The 26,756-nt window shown below is 34.9% G+C and overlaps 1 protein-coding gene across 8 annotated transcripts in view; it reads right to left on the bottom strand.

Moving 5' to 3' along the window:
• Positions 1–26,756, bottom strand: part of POT1 (protection of telomeres 1) — a 66,933-nt gene that overhangs the window by 16,647 nt on the left and 23,530 nt on the right. For 6 of the 8 annotated variants that reach the window (XM_065848977.2, XM_065848970.2, XM_071803372.1 and 3 more), the window contains 4 exons: positions 17,316–17,446; positions 9,596–9,886; positions 5,555–5,710; positions 12–169 (listed from right to left, as the gene is read on the bottom strand). In XM_065848977.2, coding sequence (XP_065705049.1) covers positions 12–169; positions 5,555–5,710; positions 9,596–9,886; positions 17,316–17,446 — 736 coding nt within the window. Of the gene's footprint in view, positions 1–11; positions 170–5,554; positions 5,711–9,595; positions 9,887–10,122; positions 15,925–17,315; positions 17,447–26,456; positions 26,634–26,756 lie in introns of those variants that run through there. The other 2 variants (XM_071803375.1, XM_071803376.1) reach the window with 2 other exon arrangements.

Raw genomic sequence — 26,756 nt, forward strand, 5'->3', positions numbered from 1 at the left:
ATATAACTTACGCTTTCAGTTCCTTAACATCTGGGTTACTTTCTGGTAAGACTCCTATTCCTCGACCATAACAGGTGCCACCATGAAGATGAAATTCTATACACGAGACATCACTGTCAGCATTTGCTTGTTTTGTATGAATACTGTAAATTCTCAGAAAACTTCCAATCTTAAAAAAAATAAAAAATGGTAACACGAAATTAGCTATTCACTTGGAAAATTCTAGGCCACATAAAGCTCTGCGTTTTCACTGAATCACAGAATAGCTGAAGTTGTCAGGGCCAACTCCTGTGCCCAAAGCAGAGTCACCCAAAGCAGGTTTCTCAGGGCTGTCTCCAGCTGGGTTTTGAATCACTTCACAGGTGGACACACAAAATCCTCTCTAGGTAACCTGTTTGTTTTGCTTTAGCAGACAACACTACTGGCAGAAAGGCTGATTCAGAATCAGAACACGCCTTCTTACTAAATCTGTTTCTCAAGCAGTCTTCAGAAGACAGATCAAACGAGTCAATATATTCCTTTCCTGAAGGCATAATTTGTCTTCTATATTCACAACACAGCCCTCCAGAGACTGACATGCTGTGATTTGTCCATGTATGGTCACACTCAGCAATTGACCTCATGTCCATCATCACACATGGCATGTTCTCTGTCTACGTATACAGGCAAACACATCCTCTTACCCAGATTTCTTTATCATATCTTACAGATAACATTTTTTCGGCACCAGGACAAAAGGCAACGTGCTAGAAATTCAAAGATTTTGGCACTGTTCCTAACTCTACTAGATTTTCTCCTCAGGTACATGAGGAATATAATTCTTGTTTTGTTTAGAATTATTTTGTGTTCTCTGAAACAATTTGACCAAGTTACAAACATGGACTTAGGCTAACTTTTACAAGTACTTATTAAAAAAGATGTTATGGAGTGCTGAACATTGAACATATCTTCATAATTTTGCTTTTATTTCAAAATACCAATCCCATTATCATCCCCCCCAAAAAAAATAAAAAACCAAAACACAACAACAAAAACACAAACCCAAACCAAAGTTCTAAGGGTAGACAACCTAGAGACTTAATTATACAGTTAATTTCTCTTTGATGTGTTTGAAAAACCTTTGAATCAATTAACTAGCAATCAATTTTTTTAAAATATAACCTAAGATCCAGCTGATGGTTGGCAAGCTACATACACTCAATAACTTGGACTTATGTTCCCTCTAAATATCTTTTAAATAGTCCTATATAAATGATAAATTATTTCAAATTGTCTTTAATTAACATTAATATTACAGCAGCCAGTCTGTTAATTCTTATTTCAGCTTCAGCTCCTGCTTTACTCAGTAGAAACCTAAAAAGTATTCCTATTAGATGAGATTGGCCAGGCCTTAGTATGACACTTACAGATATATGTATATACGCATAAAAGCAGACAGAGCAGCATCTTGGTGCTGGAATCCTCCTCTGTATCAAGGATCAGACTATGACCATATAATGCTTGTATCAAACTGCTCTTTTAAACAATAATCACACATGAAAAAGGCAGCGTATTTTCAAAGTCACTGGGGACACAAAAAGCGCACTCCAGTCTGCACCTACTTTGCTTCTGGTATGGAGCTCTTACCAGATTTTTAATTGATCTGCACCATTAGGGTGCTGCTTATTTTGTTCATTCAAAGCATATCAACAGGTCAGTTTGTGTATTTGGATGGCAGACAAGAGGCTCATCTGGAGGCTTTTTTTTTTCTTTCCACATGATAAATTTCACTTAATTATGTTTATTATCCAAAAATACAAGAGGCAGTCATATTATAAAACTAATCTGATGACTATGACTTAAAACCCTTAACAGAAAAGGAAGTGTTTCTAATGTTCTAATGTTTCTGCACTGCCCTACCTAGTGCACCTAGGTTTGAGAGAACCTGATCAGCTCAGGCTGAGCATAACATGAACATGGGCAGATTGCTTTAAATTTTGGGATATTCCTGCATATGGTGTTATCTGCATAATTGCATTTGAAAGTGAGAACACTAGGTAGTACAATTCAGAGAAACATTTCAGAGGCATGTCAAATCTAGAAACAGAATAGGATAAGAACTTTTGAATCATCTGGGTTTCTCAGTCTCAGCTTATCCCAGTTAATGAAGAGCTTGCTCTAGGTACTTAGTATTACCTCTTCTCACTAACCCTTTAAACAGGAAGCATCATTTGCCAAGCTGCACAGGCTCCTCAAATGTCTGGTGGTCAGTGAACAGTCCAAACCATTAAATATCCTCAGCAGGACTAATTCCTCTCAACCTACTTAGCAGTTGTGAAGGCATTTATTTTCTGCACTCTTCTCACCTATTCTTTTCAATTTTGTTTTTTATTGTAAGTTTTTTGGAGAAGGTTTTTTGAAAACTCTTAGCTAAGTTCTGTTTATCAAATAACCTTATGTCAATACAATAGTGCCAAGCTACTTAGTTTTTCTTCAAGAGTAATTTATATATAAGCAGCAAAAAGTTGATTATAATTGAAGAATTTCTTTCTTTAAAAAAACCCCACAACCTATGAAAAAACAAAATATTTACTGTAAGTACAAATATGAAACATTTAACATGGGAGAGGAGAGCCCAGAAAACAAAATGTTCATTTTGCCCTCTAAACTCCTGTGCTGAAATTTACACAAAAGTCCAGCAAATTGCATGTTTTATTGCAACAACCAACTTCCCAAGATTTATGATCACTATCAAAATGTATATTCCTATATATGCATTTCATTAGATCCCTTTTATGAAAATGTTATTATTTTATATATTTTAATATCACTCAGAACTATACTAAAAAAATGCATTATAATCCGCGTTGCCAAATATTAAAAGGTGACGAATCAAAAGGTGACAAATTTCAGCACAAACCCCTAGATCCGACTGGGCAAGTTGAAGTGCAGTTTCTGTGAATTCCTTTCAGCGGCAGCATTGCTTACTGTTAGCAGTGGCGAGCAAATGCTGGTGCTGCGGCTAAAAATGTTCCTGAATTTCTGTTGTTTGCCTGTAGTCCAGGCACACTTCATAATTTCTTCTCAGTCAAGTATATAATATAAAGTGAACAGAATGATTTACAGAGCCATCATTACATCTAGTACAAAATCAACTCCTTACTTGAATTTACAGCAGTTCTGTTTATGAACTACCTACCTCATTTAGAGAAAGTTCATTTAAACTTAAAGCAACAAGAATATTTTTCTTGCAGTAATATAAAATATACTAATACCCTATTTGCAGTCTAATTAAAATATGACAATTTAAAAAAATTAAAATGAAGAAGTGCCATATGCAGTTTTCTCTAAGTAGCCAACTAAAACAACTTTTTAGCATAGCAAATTCTCATAATTATTTCAAAGCATATTGGGTTGTGTTCACATTTAAGGCACTGAGAATTCGGGACAGTCATTTATCACAGCTGCTTAATGTCCAGGTTTGGCCAGAAAGACACTCATGACAAGAGGTTGTCTTTAACTACAGGATACCAAAATCATCTGTACTAATTTTTATGCCGACTTTATGGCTGATGACATTCAATGATATTTCTTTGTCATCATTTTATCATATCAAGTCTAATTTTACTGACTAAATAGTGCACAACTGTTTGCAAATGAAAGGAAGAATACACACAGCATTTGGGTGTGGTCCCTTGCAATAAAAACTACCAACTTAATTCCATTAAAGGGTTTGGAGGACTTGGGGGTGGGATGAGCGGGTGTTGTGGTTTGTTTTTTTTCCCCTTTTAATGAGTACAAAGACAGAAGTGGTGAAAATAACACCGACAGGTCAAAGGAATGCTACCCAGGCCTGAAAAATATGAAGCTAGATAACACTAGCCATGTAACTCCAAGTCGCAGGCTGAAAATGTGACTCTGATACTAGAAAAGCAAGCAAGTCTTAGTCCAAACTACTATCAAAAAAGACATGCCATTGTACACAGTGGGAGGAACAGCTGAAAAGACTCAAATTCTGCTCATACATAGCATCAAACAACTACTGTGAAACAACTGAGTAGGACTTGTAGGTATGCAAAAGGCTAATTGTTTGAACTGTACTATCCAGAAAACACATGGCAACACAAAACTGATTGTATCAAGCCATAAGAGTACCATGGTCCCACATATATAATGAATGACAGTTCATAAGGAAATCTCCAACCTGCTGCGGACAGCGGGACCCCTCCTGTGCACTGCCTGACCACTGATGCTCACTCACCTTGATGCTCAACCATCTATTAATAGCAAAATGCCCCAGATGCATAAACCCATGTCACAGACCTATTTCCAAGTTCTGTGGCAAGGGCTGAGGGAATCCTGAGAACCTCTGGAAAAACCGGAATATGAAAGGCTACAGCCTACGAGGAGCAACTGTACTCCAGAGAGTTAGCTGCAGGCTGGGGTTCCTAGAGTAACAAGAAAGTCTCATGCACCCCAGAGGAAGAAGAAAATTCAGGAAAAAGTGGTAAACACCACCGTCTTTGCTTAGTTGTAGCTGATGCTTGTGTCTTTATGCCCCAAAAAATAATGTACTCTGAGATGAGATTTCCGAACATTCTGTTTATGCTCTGCTAACCCAGCAAATGCTGAAAAGTCACAATCTCATCCATCAGGAAAGGAAGGGTAGCAAATATAGGGAACAAAAGGTCTACTCACAGTACCAAGTAGCGTATGTTCAACATTACTAAAGTTCTCTCAATCGAAAATTGTAAATATTATTTGACCAACTCAGAAAATGGGATAAAATGGTCATATCTTCAGTGTTTTCTGGACATACAATCCAAACAAGTAGTTTTGTTATGAATTCTTACACAAAGGCAAGTTATTTTGCTATATGTCATTTACTTATATATGGTAATTAATATATCAAATTGAATTCACATCTGCTGATAGCCCCAGATTAACAAATGGTTATCACTTATCTTTATTTTGCAGTAAACACTTTCTTGAAAACAATGTTTGGGTACAGGAGGCAAGGCATAAAATGAAAGATGTATTCTTTGCTAATTTACTGTATTCTGAAGCAAGATGGCAGTATTGCTGAAGATCAAATGTTTAATTATGTTGTTGTTTTCTCTAAGCATAATCAACATTACTGACCCACTAAATGAAGACTGCACTGCAAATTGCCAAAGTTTATAGAACAGAAAATCTTTCATTGACTTTAGAATTACAGGCCTTTAATAGGACTGCAAGTTAAACCCCACTTTATATAATTTAAAAAATAATTCTAAAGCACAGAAGACATATTCTGAGTGCATTATTTTCACAGGATTATATATGGTATTACAATGTCTGGCAAGAACTGCTTAATTGGAAGAACTTTTTCATGGTAATTTTAGAGTAATGAGGCTGTTTTACACATGTTGAAGAAGTTTCGCATTCAAATAAACGGTATGGGAAATATAGCGAAAGATAAAGAGGAACATTTGAAACTAATTAACAGCAGAATTGAATTGATACATTTTCTGAAGTGAGTTCAAAGCAGGCAATAGACCAAAAAACGAGTTAGAAATACCAAACTGTTCATTACCTTCAGTGACTTTGCCAGCTGCACATGGTTATCATAGACTAGAATGTCCACCGTTAGATTTCGCAGATGATGAAGAAGAACTGTTTCTCCTTCCAGGTCTCCTGTTTCCACAGGCACCTTCCATGTTGGGTAGGGACATTTTGTGCCATCCCACACCTGCAATGCAAAGGAACTATTTCAATTTGCTAAGAATACTGTAGACTGAGATTTTAAATAGATTTTTTTTTGAATTGTTGTTTGATTAAAAATTGATAATAGTAATTGATTAATAAGAAATCTTTATTGAAGTCTCAAAGTCCTTAAATTAGATTTTATGCTTGTTGATGCTTTTATTTTTATCATTCTTGAGTATAAAACATCCTCTATAGAGAATATCATGAAGTGTTAAGACCTGAGATTTATTTATATTAAAGACACCAAATCAAAACAAAATAGTATTAGCAAAACCTCAACTCTTCATCCAGCAGTTACAACTATTAGAATTCACTATATGCAGAACTGTCTATATTTAATATTTTAACCCTGCTATAGGTTTTTAAACACTCCAGCTACAGTATGTGAAGACTGAGTACACAGCATATACTCCCTTAATTACTGATGATCATCTATATGAGTATACACTGCTAGTTATCCAGAATGTACTAGAAAAACATCAGTATTTAATACATAATAAAGAAGATTTTAGAAATTGTTTGCCTAAAGCTAAATTCTTAAGACACTTAAAAATTAAAATGTCAATAGAGCTATTTTTGAGCTATCAAAGTTACTGTGAAAAAGTAAGATCACCAGCAGACTTAGCACTTTGGAATCAAAATCTAAACACTTAAATCAAATATTAACATTTTAGTGATAGCTCCTTACAATCTATTCTGTAAACTACGGTTTCCTGACTTCCTGAAGATATACTCTTTTCGAAGGCAAAAACGAATGGTCTGAAATACTGGCAGAGAAAACCTGGAGGCATGAGGACTGTAAGACTGAAATGCTACATTTCATAGGATTTCATGCATATAGGTTCAACAGAAGCTAATTTTCAGACAGTTTGTGATAACAAGGCATTTTGTCCCATGAGTGAGCCACTGTAGAAGGTGAGAAAAAAAGACACCACAGCTTAATTTTTAAAGCGTTTCTACCCCTTATGCTTAAATGCTGTGGATCAAAGGACCCAGAGGAAAAGATCTAAGAATCAGCAAAGCCATGTGTAAACACACCCTCTCATGGTTGAAATACTTATCCTAAATCGAGAGATAAAAGGGAAAACTGTTCACAGTGAAAATGACCCATAACATCAAATTAACATTCCCAAATGGGAGTGTATTCGGAAGGACCCAGATAATGAAGTGGTAAGCACTGCCATAGATTTTAAAAAAAAGCCTATTATCTTCTGATCCTGTAGCATGAAATACTTAAAACCATCTTTGAAAGAGAGGTTGCCCATTGCTTGAATTATCAAACCTTTTCCAGAAGTGAGCTTGAGAAACATAGATTTAGTGCATAAATATTATGAATTTAGACACTGTGACAAAACAAAAGACCCTCCAGTTTGTCAAGCTTTCCCTTATTTTTCAACTGGCTTTACTTAGGACACTTTGGTAGTTCTACAGTAAAGAGATGGATCCAGCAAATCTATTGAAATAACCTGAATACTCCCTGTCAGATACAAGGATGACGACTTAGCTTTAATATGTTCTTCACCCGAGGATCGAATGGGGCTAGCATCGGGCCACCTTTTGGAGGGATTTGTAAACCAGTAAACTTTCTTTATAAGAAAAAAAAAAAAAAAGGTCCTTAGAAAGGTAGTTGGTTTTATTTTTCACTTGCACAAATACGAAAACAGATCAAGCGCTCTACCTCGGGAGCTTGCCAGCTTCACTTTACTCAAATAATGGGTGAAAAGACAGAAAGTTCTAATTTCAAAAACTAATACTGATCTAAAAACCAACACTGATTAAATTAATTCTGGATAAGAAACAGCAAACAGTTCTATTACTAGTCACAAACAATCTGGAGCTAAGGAACAGTGAGTGACAACCTTTGATCATCATGGTTGGCAGAACACTGAAATGGGAGAGACACAATGAAACCTGTTTCTCCCTTCAGCGGAGTATGGGACTTGTGTGACACACTTTAACTTTAACTGACAGACAGAATGAAAGGAAAGAGTAATAGTGAAACTCTTATGAAAGGCATAAATGACAGAATAATTTCTAGTGTGAGGTTTTTAGTCTGCAGCAGTTCGAGTAACAGATTTCTCAGAAAAAGGTAAGCACTAACAAGTTAGTGATACTGTCTTTATGCCATGTCACTCTCAGGTGCAGTGCATATCCCAATTATTTATCAAGTGTAATATAAGAAGTTATGCCCTGGCTGATGCACAAAATCACTGAATTTAATTTTAGTTGTCTTTGAAGTAATCCTCACTAGTTACATGAGCTCAATACTTCAAATGATCATTATATTTTATAGCATTAATCAACTATCAATATAACTGATGTACTTGGAATGACATTATAAATTTAAATTATTATTATAAAATGTATAACCAAATAATATAACTATAATAATAATTAATGATCACTCCATTTGAGCTGGTATGGATTTTTTTTTGTTTGTTTAGTGAATCAACAAAATAATCATGAGATCTGTCTACAATATTTTAAAAATGCTTTTCTTCTATCACGACCAACATTTGATACGTGAAAGGGATTTTGCCCTGCTTGAAAAATAGAGGAAATTAGCAACAGCATACCAATGTTAGTCTACCATTTTTAAGGTTGTCTGATGTATTTTAATACAGATTTAATTATTTAATATTTTATACTACTAAAAATGTATACTGTCAAAGGAATTACCTATCAGAAAAAATGATCTACTGTTATTTAATTTCAAACTTTTACCTTCCTAAGTCTATCTTACATATTTCCCCCCAAGTCATTATCTTTGCTACACAAAACTGACAAAATCAACTTCAGATCTTTCAACACAGAAAAGAGTGTAAATAACTATTAATAATTTAAGAAAGCATTTTTCTCTGGCCTTGCAAGGTGTCCTTCAATGCTGAACATGTGCTTATTAATGAACAACTTAATTACAGTCCACAAAGTTCTGAAATTTTACTGGGTCTCATCTGACATCTATTTCAAAAGGAATAATGGAAATATTTGTAACAGCTGCAAAGCATATTATAGGATGACACTTGCGGTTTGTTTCTGCGTAGTGCACGCATTGTTCTGCATAAGAAAAATCTTTGCTGCTTTAATGAAGGAATAATGCAGTGCACCATTTCTAAAAACGTTGTAACAATACAGCTTAATACAGCAGAACCAATAAATAATTTTATTAAGTCAGCAAATGGAAAAATAACTGGCTGTTCATCTCTCACATTTTAACAACGAACTTATAAAAGAAACAAAAGGAAATACAAAGGAGTTCCAGAATAACACAAGACTGATATATCTGGAAAATTATGCAGATCTCCTTTTTAATTGAGCTGATGTTAAGGGCCACCCTTGGCAAGTGCCCTCCTGCTGTGTGGTACTTTGCATTTTGTACTTTCAAGTGAGCACTCATGGCCAAAGTACCTATGTATAACCAAAAGAAGTTACCTAAAACCTTTCAAGATAGATACCATTTGTTTTCCAGATAGTGCTGCTTACTGCATTAATTATATCCAGTAGATCTAGAAAAAAAAGCAATAACTGTTAACTAAAAAATAAGGTTAAAATTTAAAACTAATTTTTCGACTTTAGGAAATCTTGAAATATTTATCTAGAAATGTTTGTGAAACAATGATCCATACCAATATCATCTTACAAAACCTCTCTAAAGAATTTAATCAGATGAATAACTTTAAAGAGAGCTGGGATTTCTGTTTTGTTTTCATAGAAATAAAATAGTCAAGGATCATAAATTTGCTTAACCTCAAAACGTATGTCTACTTAACATTATTTAAAATCAATGAGTATGTTTGTTTCATTGAAAACTGAATCACAATGTCTTAATAAATAAATCTAACACATTACTTTTAACAAATAAATTTACCTTCAGAAGAAAAGAAGATCCATCCACTTTTGCTTTTCCTACCAGCTGGCAAGTGAGATCAAAGAACATCATTGGCTGAACACCAGACAACTTTGTGGCTGGTCCAGAGATGGTAAGATTACTGGCTGCCCAAACACGTAATTCTTCTATTGTTTTCTGTTCTTCATCCATGAAAGTGTACACTTTACTAGAGGTTCGAGGAAGTACTGGTGCTCCTACAGTTCCATCAAATGTCAAGGATGCAAATCCTGCACTAGTAATTCCCTGCATCTGTCCATTGTATTCCCTGACCTGTAGTAAAATACGAAGAAAAAAAATAAATGGTTGCAGAGCACTGAAATACACGTTTCTCTTTTATCATGTGCATGAAGAATAGACCACTGATGATTTTTATTAGTGGTGTTATTAGGAGAAGAGAGTCAAAATAAACACAAAACAAACAAAGGAAATTAACAAGAAAACAAAATGAATAAGCAGAAAATATAATCTAACACCAAACATTTTTTAAGAGGCAGACTAATACCTACCTGTAAATATATAGCATCAGTGCAGAGTATGTCATTCACAAATCCCAAAATGTCTGTATGTGGAACACATCAAGTTTGCTTTTAGAGATCGGGAAACTGAGGCACGAGAGAAATTGATTTTTAGGGGTCACACAACAGAGTGATAGCAGAATATTATTATGGATTCTTGCTTTCTGTTTCTAAGAACAGCCTTGTTTCCTGATATTATGGAACTGAAAATGAAAGTATCAGTTCCAGGAGCTATTTTGTTTTAATATATAAAGTAAATAGTGATCTTATCTCATCCCTTGAATAAAGAACACAGCTTTCACAATTACTCCTATGTCTACTGCCTGCATACGGCAGGTCCCCTGTATCCTGCTGATTTAGCTGTGTATCTGCTACCATATAAAACACAGTGTTCAAAGTCTGCAGCATTCCTTCAAGGATCTAGTCTACTCTTACTGTTCCCTGCACTTTTTATATATATCGAAGCACTGCATGACTCATTATCCAGAAATCTCAAAGCATTTGTTTTGATCCATCCCTTTTTAATTAAAATTTGCTTACCAAAAAAAGCAACGAGACTTCTGAGTATAGCATTTGTGGGGCAATCTAGTTTAGGATTCCCAGTGCTCCATTTTCAAATGGTTGAAAATCCTACTGATTTAGAAGTACAGAATCAGAAAGATGTGACAGAAGGTCTAAACAGCAACATTTTTTACCAAACCATTGCCAGTGATTTAGGTCTATATTTCATAAACACACTGAAATGTAAAAAGCACACAAATCAAGTATTCCTTGGAAATTAATAAAAAAAGCAGCTCAATCTTTAATCCCTGCTACTTGGACGTAACACATAAATGCATTACAGATCATCACCAGGATAAACTTTCATCTCCCTAAGCATTCTCCAGACCTGACCAATAGAGTACATCAGTTCATTATGTAGTTTTTCTTCACTATAACACTGAAAAGCTTTAGTCTTTTAACCTTTACATTTAAATATTGAAAATACAAGAAAATCCAATGGACAAATTGGGAAAATACACAGGTACGTAATCAATTTGTGCTCATTACACATGATCTGGAAAAAAATGTTCCACTACAACACTAAGACCTTATCTAACAGAAATACACAGATTTACTTTAGTTGCTGCCACCGGCCTTATATTTCATAGCTCCTCAAAATATGTAACATGCAGAGGAGAGGAAAGCTCTCTGATCACTTTTACTCACCCAACCTCTACCAAAAGATGCTTCAAGCGTATTTTTAAGTATCTTGTCTGACGTGTCAAATATTTCTCAAAGTGTTTCAATTTGCAATTTACCTACTTATTTATTACTTCACTAATTCTTTTAAATCATTATTAAAATACCTTCTTACTACAAATTCTGTTCTAGACCTTTAGACTAATTATGAGGGCTCTAAACCTTCCAGAAAACCAGTTCAAGAAACTACTTTGTCTCTCTGGGTTTCCACTAATATTTCACAATAGATGATTTTCCCCATTTCCCCAATCCTTTATGTCAAGTTTTGAGCATTCATGAGGCTGTGCTTGAACATACTGAACTTCTGACATCTCCTAGTACTCTCATTTAGTGAATTTGAAATCAGTCTTAATGTAGGAAAAGGCAGTAATAAAATAACAAAAGAAATAAAATATGTAAGAACGTAAACCTGAAGTTTCATGATGAGCAAATTACCAATCATCTTGAAGTAAAACCAAATGTCCTTAGGCATCAGTGTGTGAAGAAGCCACTGAGTCATCTCAAAGGTAAACAGCACTCAACATTATTATTTAGTGAACAACTCCATCCCAAACAGGAAAAGTAAATGTAGAATGGGCTACAGAACAATATATTTCATAGCTGGAAAATTACTTATGTCAGACACACAGAACGGATGATGGTCAACAGAAATTCTCCGGCCTTATCCTTTAAAAACAAATCATTGCTAAAGTGACGAGAAATCACTGGAGTGTAAAACAAATTAAATCCATGGGCAAATGTTGCTTCATTATGGCACTCTAAGTAGATCTCAAATCATTTTAAGCGGTGATACTGTAAACTAGTTATGTTTTCCACACACAAACAATTTTGAAATTAACCTTAGGGAAAAGAGCTAAGCTGGGACTTTTGTATATGATCATAATTCTCCCTCACTAGGCTTTCGTCATTTCTAGAGGTCGTGGGGTTTTGGTTTTTTTACAAAATTGGGTTGTGGGGGAAGAACAGGGAAGGAGGTCAGATCCCAACGAGTTTAAAAATTCCCTGAGAATTTTAGATAAATTCAATAAATAATGGTTGCTAGGCAAAAATATCTTCTGGGACAAAAATGGAGCAGACACAATGTATTTGGTTTGTTCTAAGCACGCAAATAAATTCCAATACATATTGCAAGAGTCTTTGGCATACTTTATATGAATCAAAGAACAAAAGGTGAAATGTCACCTAAACAGATTGCGTGGACAATAAAATCTAGTGATTTCTATAGAGTACAACTCTATCCAGAATATGCCTACTGAAAATAAGCTAATCTTGAAACATTTATAAATAAGATTTATAGCAACCTAAACAACCTGAATTTTTTTTAACTGAAGCTGGTGTTATTCACCTCATTCAATAGAAAAGTGTGATAGTAAGTAGTGTATAAAGCTGGAATAATAGCATCTTCAAGGTAGTTTTCCATCAAAACTGATTGTTAAATTGCAGAAGCAAAGGATTATTACAAAACCACTGCAGTCACAGATCATCTCAGAATATCAATAAAATGCCTTGTAAAACAACATATACTAAGCTATTGTACAAGTTCTTACACTAAGTAGGAAGATTTTCTAAGATAAATTTAACTATTGATACGTGGAAGGATCAGGAATTCAAGATAATATTTTGAAATGTAAGTACATTAAGCTTAAAACTTGATTATTGTTTATACATACAAAATTACTTCAAGACATCAAGTTGTGTGTCGTTTTCTTTTTTTTCCAATTTGAATTATTGCACCTTCTATTCCAATTCAAGTACATATTCAGCTGAAGACCTAATTGTAAGGTATCTTTTACCTAATCAGACATCAACAACATTTGACCCCTGTGATTCATGGTTGACAACAAAATAATAGAAGATCCATGTTCACGTGCTGCTATCCAGTCTTCCCTTAACTGCAGAAAAGTTGTATATGTGGGATGCTAGTGAAAAGGAAAGAGTGCAAAATTGTTTATAGGCAATGTATCTGCAACAATGATAGCAATGTATCCCCCTCAGTTAAACACAGGTATATATGCACGCACATCCACAAACATGGTTCAGTGTACACAGAAGCAATATCCTATGCAAATAAGCAGTGAAAAAAAAAATCTCCCTTCCTTCTCAAATACATAATCTGATCACAAGCCTCCAGGAGCAAAACAATTCATGAAGGTATTTACTAGGTTACAAATGGCTATAAGGAAAAGGGATATCGTCCAAGTACTGGAAGGCTATGGCCCAGTCACAGGACCACAGGGATTTTGGTTGGCGAGGACCTCAGGAGATGAAGTCCCACCTCTTCCTCAGGTCAGGGCTGTTGTCAGCTCTGTGTCACGTCAGGCTGTGGCTAGTTGAGCCTTGAAAACTTCCAAGGATAGAGATTCCAGAACCTCGTCAGGTAACCTGTTTCAATAATGTGCTACTCTCTCAGTTCACAACAATCCTTGGAAACTCCCCCTTTGCCACACTAAGCCTTATCATCTCTAGATCCATAAGGTTCCCCAGTACTGATTATTAAATATTTAGATTTTATTGAATGTTTAAAAAAATCTGGAGGAATCTGGGGGAAAGTACCTACACATGGATTATATTTCAAGGGAAACTCCATCCAAAAACCTAGACAGGAACTTGTGATAGTACAAAGAAAAGAACACAATATACTAGGTGCCACACTCTTCCAGTTTGTTCTTAAAAATGATGGCTATGAAAAATAATTTCTTTCTAGAATACAGAATTAAAAAAACTTACGCGATGGGGGTTCTCAGTCACAAAGGGATGTCCTTCAATTCTCCCCATTCACTCACCACCTTATAAAAAGTTTTAGTGACAGATCACTGCACTTGAACTTGAAAAAAGGTCTAGAATGACTGGAGCAGACACTTGATGGAAAAACACAAACAAATAAAACATAGGTTCTCCATTGTGTCAAGACAAAAAATTAGTTCACTTAGGTATTTCGCTTATTTCCTTGGGTTCTTTTCTATTTTTAGCTGCACAGGTAACCAACACAGAATGAAATGGCATCTAAGAATCATTGGTCCAAGGCAGCCTGGGTTTCAGACCTGTCTGAATGGAACCCCAGAGCTTTTAAAAGTTGGAAACACCCCATAGCTATTGCTTGCCATTTGAGCAGTGACAAGTTATAAACAAAGGTTGCTTTCTCTTGTTAAGTGCTATTACTTGATCAGTGGTTCTGACATTTTAAGTAAGAAACAAAGCGGAAGCAGGTTGAGAAGGTGTCTTGTTAAGAAGTTATGTTTATATGCCTTCAAGTAGCTGAAAAAAAATCCCCAAACAATTGTTCTGAAGTCCTTTAGGATATGAATGGCCTCAACAATTTCATTCCTGAACAACCTTTCTGTTAAATGAGAGTTGCTCCTTGGTGTTATGGACTTCTTAGAGAAAAATCAAACTCCTGGATTTATGATGATTTGCCCATCTTGGAGACTGTAGTCACTGAATATAATACACTGTATATTCAGCATCACCTACAAGGATATTAATAACTAATCCCCTTAGTTTGTCCCTGTTCCACTGCCGCTGAAACACTTGAGCTTTATTAGGAACTGCCCAGGGCTAAGAAGAGGCTAAAAGTAAGAGTAAGATGTTTCTCACTAGCCCTCTCCAGACCTGGCAACATGAGAACAACTTCAGTCCTACATTTCTAAAACTCATCTGGAAACAGTAAATGCTTGCTTTCCATTCTGAGTGTCATGCAGTGCATGAGGGTGCGTGGGATGGGATGGAAGGCTAAAAAAAAACCCATCACGAACACTGTAGACAAACTTCCAAGCTAAAATAAAGTTACAGATCAAGCATTTCAATGATATGCACATTCCATAACAGAACATGCAAACAGACAAATACTCCAATACCCCCCAAAATGACTATGATCTGTCAAAATTATTACTAATTTAACAACTTATTGCTGAAAAATATGCTCCACAACTGAACCTGAGCCTTAACACCATATCAGATCCAGAGATTAATTTCTTTGTAGCAGTTTGATTATTGTCAGTGATGCTGTTTATATGAAAAAAAATTTTCTGTCAAAAAGAACACCTGAATGAATTTGGTATATTTCCTTATATTTTGTAAATGTTTTCTCACAGAAAGTGAATCACAGTCTAAACAAGTTTGGATAATATGATATGCTGATCATATTTTCTCCTATTTTCATAATGTAATCCTTGTGTACATGTACCTCCAGCTCCATGAACAGAGATGTAATAACGAAATAGGGAAGCAGTTTGAAGTAACTTAGTAAATAATCTCTGTCCTTATACAAATTAAACCATTTTGAACATGTTTGAATATAATGGCAAGAAGACCGAACTACAAAAACTACCTCCAGACACCTTCCAAATGAAAGTTAACATGGCTAGTCATATGGAAATAAAATGAATTTTTACAAAGACACAAAAAATACACCTAGATATTAAGGCCATAAATTATAGCTTGTCGTCTACTATTCCTGAGAATTGCTGTCTGCAAAATAAGCTTATCAGAAACGTCTGCAGCAATAGAAACCCAAATTAAAGAAGAAAATGAACAACACATTGTACATTTATCAGTTGACCTGAATATATCGTAACTATTTTGTCAGAAAAAGTTGTATGCAAAAAGTATATATACTTAAACCAGCTGAAATAATTTGTTTCAATAATAATTTAACAAAACAGCAGGCACTGTTTTAGAAATATTCCTCAGAGAAAGTGGCACAGTATATTTGAGAAAATTGTAGTAAAAGAAAAAATTACTATTTTGGAATATTGCCTACATATTTAAGATGTGATCAGGTAACTTGACCAAAAGTATTCAGATGAAAATTTAAGAAAACATATGTGCAAAATTCTAAAATTTAAAATTTTGGAGAAATTCTATCACTCCACAGGGTTGCAGTCTTGCAGACAACATGTTCTTTGAGATCCTTTTTAGCAAAAAGTCTCAAACCTAACCTCGGCCGAGTTTATATATTTAGACCACATTTACTCAGAGGACACCAAGCATCTGGCAGTTAAATTCTGCCAAAGTGTAACATTTGCCCAATATGTTCTACATCTAAGCTCCAGACTTTTCCCTCTCATCCTTATCAACCTGACAGCTACAGCCAGAGCTGCCTAGAAATAAGAAGTGAGTGGATACTTCTCCTGTGTGTCTGTCTCAATGCCTTCTATATTGTTTCAAGGAAAAAGAAAGACAAGGAACTAACTTGCATGAAACAAATTGGATTAAACTAAAGGAGGGAGTACACACAGACAAGGTGAATCATGTCTTTGGTGCTATTCTGTGCTTCTTTAAGCCTGTGTGATCCAGCATTACAAGACTTTCATTCAGTCTCTGTGTTGTGGCTCCTCTACGAAGTTGCAGAAGGCATATGAAAAACACCCAGCAGAAGCAGTACCAAAGCTATAAGCCCTATTTCCTTCATGGTCTTTGATACGAACAAATATGGGGTAAGGCAGGAAAAACATCAAAGAAGCTGTGAGAGCATACTGCACACTAAATAGACATAGATTACATTTACTTGAGTAACTCTCCAGATGATCTAAAGTGCTCCACAAAAGAAGCTCTAAAGCAATCCTTCAAGTCTATTAGTTTGGAGAGGGATAACGTGCACATTTATGTCAGTTAAATTCTGTTCATCTAGAAGTATTACCACGTGATTTTTGTCAACTAGTTTAACAAGTATTAAGAAGAAAAAATGTTGTTCTTGAGTTGTCATAACCACATGTATCACTTTTTTAAAATGGAGATATCAGTTTAGTGCTCTGTTGTTGTTTAATAAAATTGAGTTTATTTCTAGTTGTGGTCCATATAATAAGCATAGCTGTTTTATCAATCAGTTGCTTTATCCAACGTCTGCATGTGTTAATTTCAGCACGCAACGAATTAAATTACTCTTAGGGTCCTCTCACTGCAAATAACAAAGTACATAAACCCCCCAACATCCTAGTACATACCTTTATCCTATGAAATCGAACAATATCTCCGACTTTGTAAATTTTTGGTAGGGAATCTAGATTTCCACTAAAAAGAGTGCATGTTAACTTCACATTTGATGGATCCACGAGAGTTACAACGGAGCAATAATCTGTAAAATATGAAAGTGTTTCAATGAATAACAGGCATTACAGAGTTATTAATATACAGATATTAGACATGGGATGAACAACCATATGGCAATTTTTTTTTCTGCTGTGATCTGTGTAACTCATCCACAGTTAATTTAGTTACAGTAGCCTAACAACTGAAGTGTGGCTTCTCTCACCAATAATTAGCCCAAATAACTGAAAATTAAACGGGTGATTCAGCACAGGTCTGTGAGCCAGGAACATACAAAACTTTTATTCCATCTGCAACAGGCACACTATTTTTTCATGTTTCATTTACTTCCTCTATAAAATGGGGAGTACATGTGCAATCTTATACAATCCTTTACTAAGATTTATTTTTGCACTGTCTTCTGAAGAGGTAATGAGTTCTGCAAGTTCTAAAAGCAAATTAAAGCATAAATTGCTTATCTTTCACTTCAACAAAACATGCAAGATATATACTGCAAGGATACAGTCACACAGTGGTAGTCAGAAAGTATAGTAAGAATCTGAAATATGTCCTTTTGAAGTTAAACTTCATTAATAGAATTTCACTTTTATTAAGGACCTAAAAAGCAAACTAAAACAAGATACAAATATGACAGGAAAACAGCTCAGAACAGAATAGTATTTGCAGATGACATAAATGACAATTGTATTTTCCATTTCAGCTTACAGAAGCATGTGTGCTCAGATATCTCACAAACGTAAAATGGAGAGTACACTTGCTGTTTCACAGCAAGGTAGCTGGTTAACCTGCCTGAGAACATTTCAGATACCAAATATCAACATGGCTGTATGTTCAGAACCTCAAACATCCGCATTTCTTGTCCTACTTGCTTTTAATCAAGAAGACCGAGTGCTTTTGTTTTGGATGCTTATTATGCTAGCATTTACTGAAACTTACAGTTTAGGGCTGCATTGCAGCAAGATCTTCAAGAGTTAGCAAGATCTTCAAGCAAAATGCACGATTTTTAGGTGTTAAATTAACAGTACTTAATGATTTGCAATTTAAAACTCCTAAAGTTTGAACACTTGCAATGGTGAATTCTCTATTGGTTTTCCATTTGAGCATACCTTTCTTACATCTCAGAATGAGAAAGCAAAAAACCAGTATTAATAAGAGTGACAAAAACTTCTGAAACAAATAATTTTGTACTTTTTCTCATTGGTGTAACACTGATTTACTATTTATCTTAGCATTTTTCTGTACTCTGAAGAGAGTGGATATGCCTAAACTGTTTGCAGTGCACATAGTGCTTTCAGACTGGAATCATGAATGAAATTATTTTGCTATTATTCATTCTGATTGGAAAAAAAAAAAAATCTAAATCACTAGATCTGAATTACCCCAAATGCTTAGGTAACCCTCCAATTTTCTAATGCCATCTACTTTAACTCACATTTTGCTTTCACAATCCTCTTTTAAGAACATAAGTTTTCCTTGTAAAAATTACTTATGCATACTGTTGACCTGCATGTAAAATGCAGACATACTGTTCCTGTCTAGAAGCAGGAACAGTTCCCCTACCTGCAGAACCCATTTACTCCTGCTATAATCCTACTATTGGAGACCCCCATTCAAACTAAAAGTTCTTCACCAATTTTTATGTTGCATTTTGGTAACAGTCAACAACAGAATCTCAACACCGTAAAAAAGAAAGTAGTTGTAAGTCTTAGAAACCGATTTGCAAGATGAGTTACACACATTCTCCTGAGGTACCAAGAATGAGAACACGGTTCAAGATATAAAACTCTCTAAACAAAGTAACACAGAGACATGATCATAATTCAGTAGGCATCAAGTCAATAGTGAAGAAGCAAAATTAACAAACAACAAATAAACCTCTTTATGAATTCTATTGCTGATATTTAAACAAACTATAGAAACTGACTATATAAAACTCAAATTTGAAACAACTGACCAGAAGCTTTCTGTTTCTCAGCTTCTATAAGGGTGAAATTAAACACCAGAAGACTATGAATGAAGTTCAAGGTTGAAGTGGCCATGACTTGTGGGTACATCCATGCCACAGCAGATACACCCACAAAAAAAGACTGAGGCCCATGGAGGAACCCCTGTTGAAGCGGAGGACACCACTAAGTAGGTACAGCAGGAAGGGGAGAGGAAAAAAAAAAAAAAAAGGAAGGAACAAGTAGCAGCAGAAAGAAATTGCCACATCCCAACCCCAGTCTGTGCCACCCTTCGCTCTCCTAAGAAACACCGTGTGTCCTGTAACACTGACAGCGAGTGAGACAGGAGAGGGAAGGAGAGGTGTCTGCAGTGATGCTGAGCCTGGAAAGGCAGAGGGAAGGTGTTTTCCCCAAGCATTTAAACGCTTCTCTTCTTTGTTTCTCAATAGCTGAACCAGGTAGTACATGTCTATTTTGTCTATTTTGACTAGCAATGAATTAAATTCCCTAAGTCCAATCTGTTTTTCCCATGACAGACATGTTTTTGACTCCCCAAAATAAAATGCCAAACAAAATCCAAACAAATAAAAAAACCCAGCTCTAATTATACAAGGGAGCTACTGATAATGACACTAAACGAGAGTTTATGTATCTGGGAACTGTACAGAGCTGTTATAGCACTAAAAAAAAAGTCAATAAAATCTCCATCGTGCTTTTTATGAAGATACAGACACATAAATCGCTGCTAGACAGCTCTGAAAGAGAACATTTTCTGTCTACTAAAACTGACACATTTGCCTTATATAAAAACTATAGGAAGGCAGTCAAAAGATGACAATTGTCATATGTAAACTCTGTGAACAGATTCCCCAAACTTGAAGACAGATGTGTTAGACTGGATTAAAATAACATGCTTGTATGTTCACTGTTGGTGCCTTCAAAATAAATATTCCACCATCTCCAGCAAATGCATCCTTAAAAGTTTAAATTTTCTAATGACTTGAGGGACTGAAGTGCTGAAGGAAGAAATCCAGTGAAGGTTTATAAAGAAAAATAAAACTACTTTTCCTACAGATATATTCTATTCTTCCTCCCCAAGATTTTTACACAGACTCAATAATGATCAGTTCTCATCTACTGCATTCAGAATTTGCTAAGTGTCATTCTTTTGCACACTTCCATCAAAGGCACAAGATCAAGTGTCACATAGCACCTATTCTGGCATTCTACGCTAGGATAAGCAGACACGAATATAGTCCAGTCAGTGGTCGACAAAACTCCAAGTGTTTACTACTGTAACCCAACAAGTGATTGTTGTGTTTCTCCAAGTATGAATTTTAGAGGTTAACTTAACAGGTCAGCTGCAAAGCAATATGAGCAAAATGAGCCATTAAGAAAAAAAAAACAAAACAAAACATATAGTTCACAGATTTATAATCCTTTGAGGATACAACATAACATGCTACAGTGCACTGATACAATCAAACACAGAAATAAGAAGTGAAATAACAAAAGCATTCCACATTAGAACTGTGGTTACTCTCTGACGCTGTGATTATACAACCTGATCAGCTTCATACATCTGCAGCTGCCTATTTAAGAGGGGAAAAGTTAACACACTCCCTCCATTTTCTGTGCAATTAGCATACTCAAATGACTAATGACCATCCTATTCAAACTAGTATAAAATATTATATTTGCTGTATATAGCCTGAGGAAAACCTTCTATATAATATAGGTCCTCTGTGATTTTTGACTTCCATTCTTAACTATCACCTCAAAATGTGACTTCTACAATAAATCTAATTAAAACAGAGGTCTTCAAGAACAAAGCAAAAAGACTGACTTTCTTGTAAATAAATCCTCATCCAGCAAGTCCTTTTGGAAGGTTAAAAATAAAAAGCCACCTGTATTTCCTTCTCCAGCTAGAATGCGAAAATTGCTTTTGGCTTTCCATAGCAGCGCTGTAGTTCAGCAACTGAATTCACTTTTCTGTCAAACTCTAAATAGATATACTGAATTTAAATAGTGCCCCAGTGTTATAGGAAATGATATACTAAATGTCACTGCTCATACTTTTGATTTTCACTATATACTTTCCAATGAAGCAAAATGTCTCCATTACCAAGCTAAAGCAAATGAACAAAAACAAACAGAAATCCCCACAAAAAACAAAGAACAACAAACCTTAATGCCTAAACGAAAGTTTAGACATCGGAGTTAATTCTCCTTCACTAAATAAACCTACTCTCTTCTTAAAGGAGGCAAATTTTACCACTGGCAAGTTTTATTTGTAATGATCTGCCTTAAAATATGACACAATGGATGCACAGTTCAGTAGATTTATATACTATAAATATATAGTATAAAATAAGTTTTTACTTTTGTACTAGACTGACTCAGTAAAAGCATTGATTTTAGGCTGATACTACACAGAACTTCAAACAGCACCTGTTTTTTTTAATATAGTTAATTATTATGAAAAGTTATAACCACTCAGGTTTAACATCATGTGAGGGACAACCAGCAAAGCACAGCTATCTGTAAGGCTGCTTCTAATACCTCAGAACTGGTGTTTATGAAAGCAACAAGGAGAGCAATATTTGGTTTAAACTGAAGTACAGAGTGATGCATCTGTCTGATATGCTCCTTGCATCCTTACAGACTAGTCCTTCCTATTCTTAAAAAATACAATTACTTTAACTTGTTCCTTAGATTTTTATTTCATTCCATAAAATCCCACAAGTATGTGGTGAAGCAGCTACATAGAAAATAAATTTATGCAACAAAAGGAACTCATTATTAACCAAGTACTATCCTGAAATCAATATAATTCCAAGTCAAGATCAGTAGAAGGTTACATTAACTACATGGAGAATGGTCATCTCCAAGCCTCTAGGTCTCGACTTCACATAGTTTGAAATATGAATATTTTGTACTCCTGTAAAGGTAAGTTTTCCTCCATTGTGATGACGGTTTAAGTTCATTCTTCAGGTCACAGCTTTCTTTTTATGAATGCCATAGTTTTTGCACTCTTTTATAGACTGTTATGTCTGCAATTAGCATGCTCAGAAAGTCAGCGTCTCTGCACACTGTACAGATATATGAAAATATCCAAACAAAACCCCCAAACCCACAGCTTCACTTACAAATTTGTTTTTCAGTCATCCTCAGGAAACCAAAATTGCTACAAAAGCTTTTCAGATTAGTGGTTCCTGATGTTGTAGGAAGGCATTTAGTACTTACTAATTAAACATTTATTTTACTTTTACTGAGGACTTCAGCAGTTCCTAACAAATACACTTGCATAAATTTTTCGATCTAATTACAAATCCCCTTTTGGACAATCACATATGTATTCGTGACTAACACTTAAGTGGAAAAGCCACTATCCTGAATCAGTAACTATGTTGTTGGCAATGAGGGATTCTAATTAGAGATTGCCTTCTGTTTCCTGTATTTCAGCACATACGAAAGGAGAGTCATTATTGTTGCAAATTACTCTCTCTTCAGAACTACACCAAACAATAATACTGTTTTGAAGAATTACTGATGTCATTCAATACACAAGTGTCTTTGTACTTACACCAAGCAGCTGAACTAGCCAACTTACCATGTTCAACGAAACACAGAATAGTACGAATGTACACACACTATGTGTGTGTGTATACATAGGTACATACACAAACAGATATTGTAGAAGCCCTAAACAAAATGTCTAAAAAAAAAAAAAAAAAAATCAAACTGAAGATGTTTTACTACAGCTTGTTATTTCTAACATGGCAATATACTTAAGAGATACAAACATTCAGTAACTACCAGAAGCATCTGGCTAAACAGATGCTATAATGCCATCATTTGTAAATTGTAGATCAAAGTAACTGTCCTGAGGTTTCTTTCTATTAACTATTTATTCAACTGTTTAATCGTTTATTTCCTTTTTAAAACTTTTTCGACTTTATCCTCAATATTAGATTATAGGAAACATTGGTCATTTAGAAAAGAAACACACACAAACCACTGTGAAGGGAAAAGAACATTACTCTCATCTTTAGGCGCCAGAAATGAAAACACTAGCTTTACCTCTGCAACTGTTTTTATTCTGTTCTGCAGAGTTTAAAAAACATCCTTGATGTTTTGATTTGCAAAAAACCAAACTGGAACACAATACTTGAAAGAACAAAACCACTGCAGATTTAACTCTGACTCTGCTTCCTCACAAATAGACCATCAGGTATCACAATATTCTGTGACTGATTTGTTTTGTACTCTAATGTTAGTTTGATATAACTTACTAAAAAAATTACTGTTTTGATTGAAGTTGCCCACATGCTATAGTTTAAAATATTATTTTTTCATCTACATAGTTTTAAACCAATTCTGGACTAAAAACATTGATAAACTTGGCTCAAGATCAGATAAAAATTGAAAATAAAGATAAAACTTATGGCTTCAAAATACCTTTAAGAATCTGATCTACATTCCTTAAGTTGTATTTTGGGCATGTAGAACTGCTGACGTGGAACTGTTCAAGGTTTTCAGAAGTATAATTTCTGAAAATGCTATCCTTAATTAATTTAGATTTTAATAAATATTTGTAAAAAATAAAATAGCTACCATCCACATGCATATCTAGGTATGCTAAACTGAGGTTTTAATTCAACAAGACAAATGAATATACTGCATATATTTAAGAGAAGAAGCAGAGTGGAGGTTTCCCCAAGAAAACAGGACATTACTCTTGTGACGCCGTTAAACAGCAGCAAGGATTCTTCCTGCCATAATACATCCCTGCATTATGGAATACACTGGCTAATATCTGCAGGAAAAAAAAAAAATCAGAAAGAGCTGTAGAAGCAGTGGTGTCACATTGTAATGTCACAGAAGTTTCATGGTCAAGCACATAATCTCTGTAATTGGACAGTACCAAGACAGAGGCTCTTTTTCTTTTATATTTACTGGTTTTACTCATGCTAAATACTTGAGGTATGCTTGGGCTTAAGGTACGAGAGAGAACACAGAATCACCTTTGTTAAAAAGTTTAAGATATCTAAGACTTTTAAACTATTCAGGAAGGAAAGCTAGAATATAATTTTGAACACTTCCAACAGACCTTCCAGCAGACAGAAACCATCTGCCTGTTGTACCAAGCAGGACCTGAAGTACCTCACTGGATGGTTTTCAGAACACATAAAATTCTCACATATAGACGTTTCAAACTACACGCCCTGAGCTGAAGCACGCTCAATTAAAACAGCTTTCTCTGGAATAAATAATTATTTATTACCATATTGAAAACTCATTTCACTCAGTGTTTTAACATTAATCTAATGAAATAATGGTAATCAAAATGATGAACATATAATTACAGATTATATAAACTGACAAAGTTAATTTAGGTACCACTTGCTTTCAGTGGGAACACAGTGCAAAGCTTCAGCCTTAAGCTTTAAAATACATAAGATGGAGCAATATCTCATATCTAGGGCATATCTACACACTGAATAAAGACTTGTATGGATTAAGTCCAGTGGCTTGACTGCTCATGCTTCCAGTAGGTACCAGCTGAAAGATGCATGATTATATTAACACAGTGTCAGAAAGAGAACGTATTAGCGCAGGATTGTGCCAGATGTAATGCGACTACAGAATTTTCTGACAAGAACAGTTTCATGCACTGGTAATTCAGAGCAACCATTACACATTCTGCACCCTCTCAAACAGACATAACTCTGGATAGTGTAAAAAACCAAACAAAAAACCAAAACAACAAAAAGAACCAAGCAAACAAAACAACATTGAAATATTTAACTGAACAGTGAATATTTTTATACTAAAACACAAATAAGTTAAAATTGTTGTAGAGATTTTAATGATGAAGTAGCAAGTGAACAATAACTATCATCATAAATAAGAAACTTCAGATTGTGTCCCTGATCTCCACTGATATTATTATTTTTTTTTTTAATATTACCAACTGAAAATATATAGGGAAGATATATTAGGAAGTTATTAATGACATCTAGACAAGAACTAGTTCTTAAGTAAATAATCATTTTCCCTATTAAATTTCTACTACTTATGAAACTGAAGTGATTAACTTGTGAAATAACTATTAACAGTACAGCTTTTGCAATGGAGTTGTTTCAGAGACATATTACCTTGAAACCCTGTCCATTTAACTGTATTGTTTTTATATATCTGGAAAGAATGGCTGTCTTAATTTCCAGTGCTTGTCTAAGTAAGACATTCAAAGTCCCTAAGTCTCTAAAGTCTTGTTAAAGCAGCTGGACAAATGACAAATCTACACTATGCGATCCTTCAAGAACTGCCCTTCCATGATGTAGTCAAAGACTAAAAGTAGTACTTTCTACATTTTGATTATTTTCTTCCTACCCATTTTGTTGTCAGCAATGTGAACAAAGGAAACAAAAACTTTAAAAGATTTGTGAGGGTTGTTTTGTTTGTTTCTTTGCTTTTAAACCTGAGTTTTAAACCCACAATACTTTTCAAGAGGAAAGCACATCCCATTTACCACTGGCAATACCCTGAATTATTACAGATAAAGATAATATTTCTGGTTCCTTATAAACACAGCTAAGAAATCTGTTACAATTGCAGGCTGAGAACATCAGTGAGAGCTCAACTTTTCAAATATATATATATATTTGAAATGTATTCTATATATCTAGATAGATATTCTAAGAATAATAGCATTTAAACAGGTCTATAGCATAAGCAAGCAATTACCAGATACCACCACAAAATGAAGATTTTGAGAAGCTCACTACAGTGACAAACAGATGTTGTTTGCCAGTCTGTGCAGAAAAGACCAAATAGAGTAAATGAATACTGAAATCTTTGATCAGTTTTACATTAAAAACAAAATACTATTCTATGCCCTATACAGGTCTAGATTATACTTGTACCTTTACAATGAAGCCTTTTACAGTCAAGCAGGAAACAGTACCAGTGAAGATATCTCCTACAAAAAGGAGGTATTTTGTAAACTTTTAAAATGGGTCGTGCATTTGAGAAAGCATAAAAACTATGTGTTGATATTGTTCTTTTTAAGCAAAAGAGATTTTTCTTTACCCTGAGATTCTTATTTTTAAAGGAAACTTTTTTCTCAAGATCGTTCTCCACGGTTGTCCTCATTTTATTATAAGCCACAGAACAGGAAAGCCTGAAAAACCTGGAGAATCACAGCATGTGTGCTGGGTTGACCTTGTCTGGCTGCCAGGCACCCATCCAGCCACTCCTTCACTTTCCCTTCTCAACAGGACAGGACAGAAAATAAGGCAGAAAAAAGCCTGTGGACTGAGATAAAGACAGAGAGATCACTTACCAGATAACATCATGGGCAAACCAGACTCAACTTGGGGAAGATGAATT

The sequence above is a fragment of the Patagioenas fasciata genome, chromosome 1, assembly GCF_037038585.1.
Source record: "Patagioenas fasciata isolate bPatFas1 chromosome 1, bPatFas1.hap1, whole genome shotgun sequence".
Classification (NCBI taxonomy): domain Eukaryota; kingdom Metazoa; phylum Chordata; class Aves; order Columbiformes; family Columbidae; genus Patagioenas; species Patagioenas fasciata.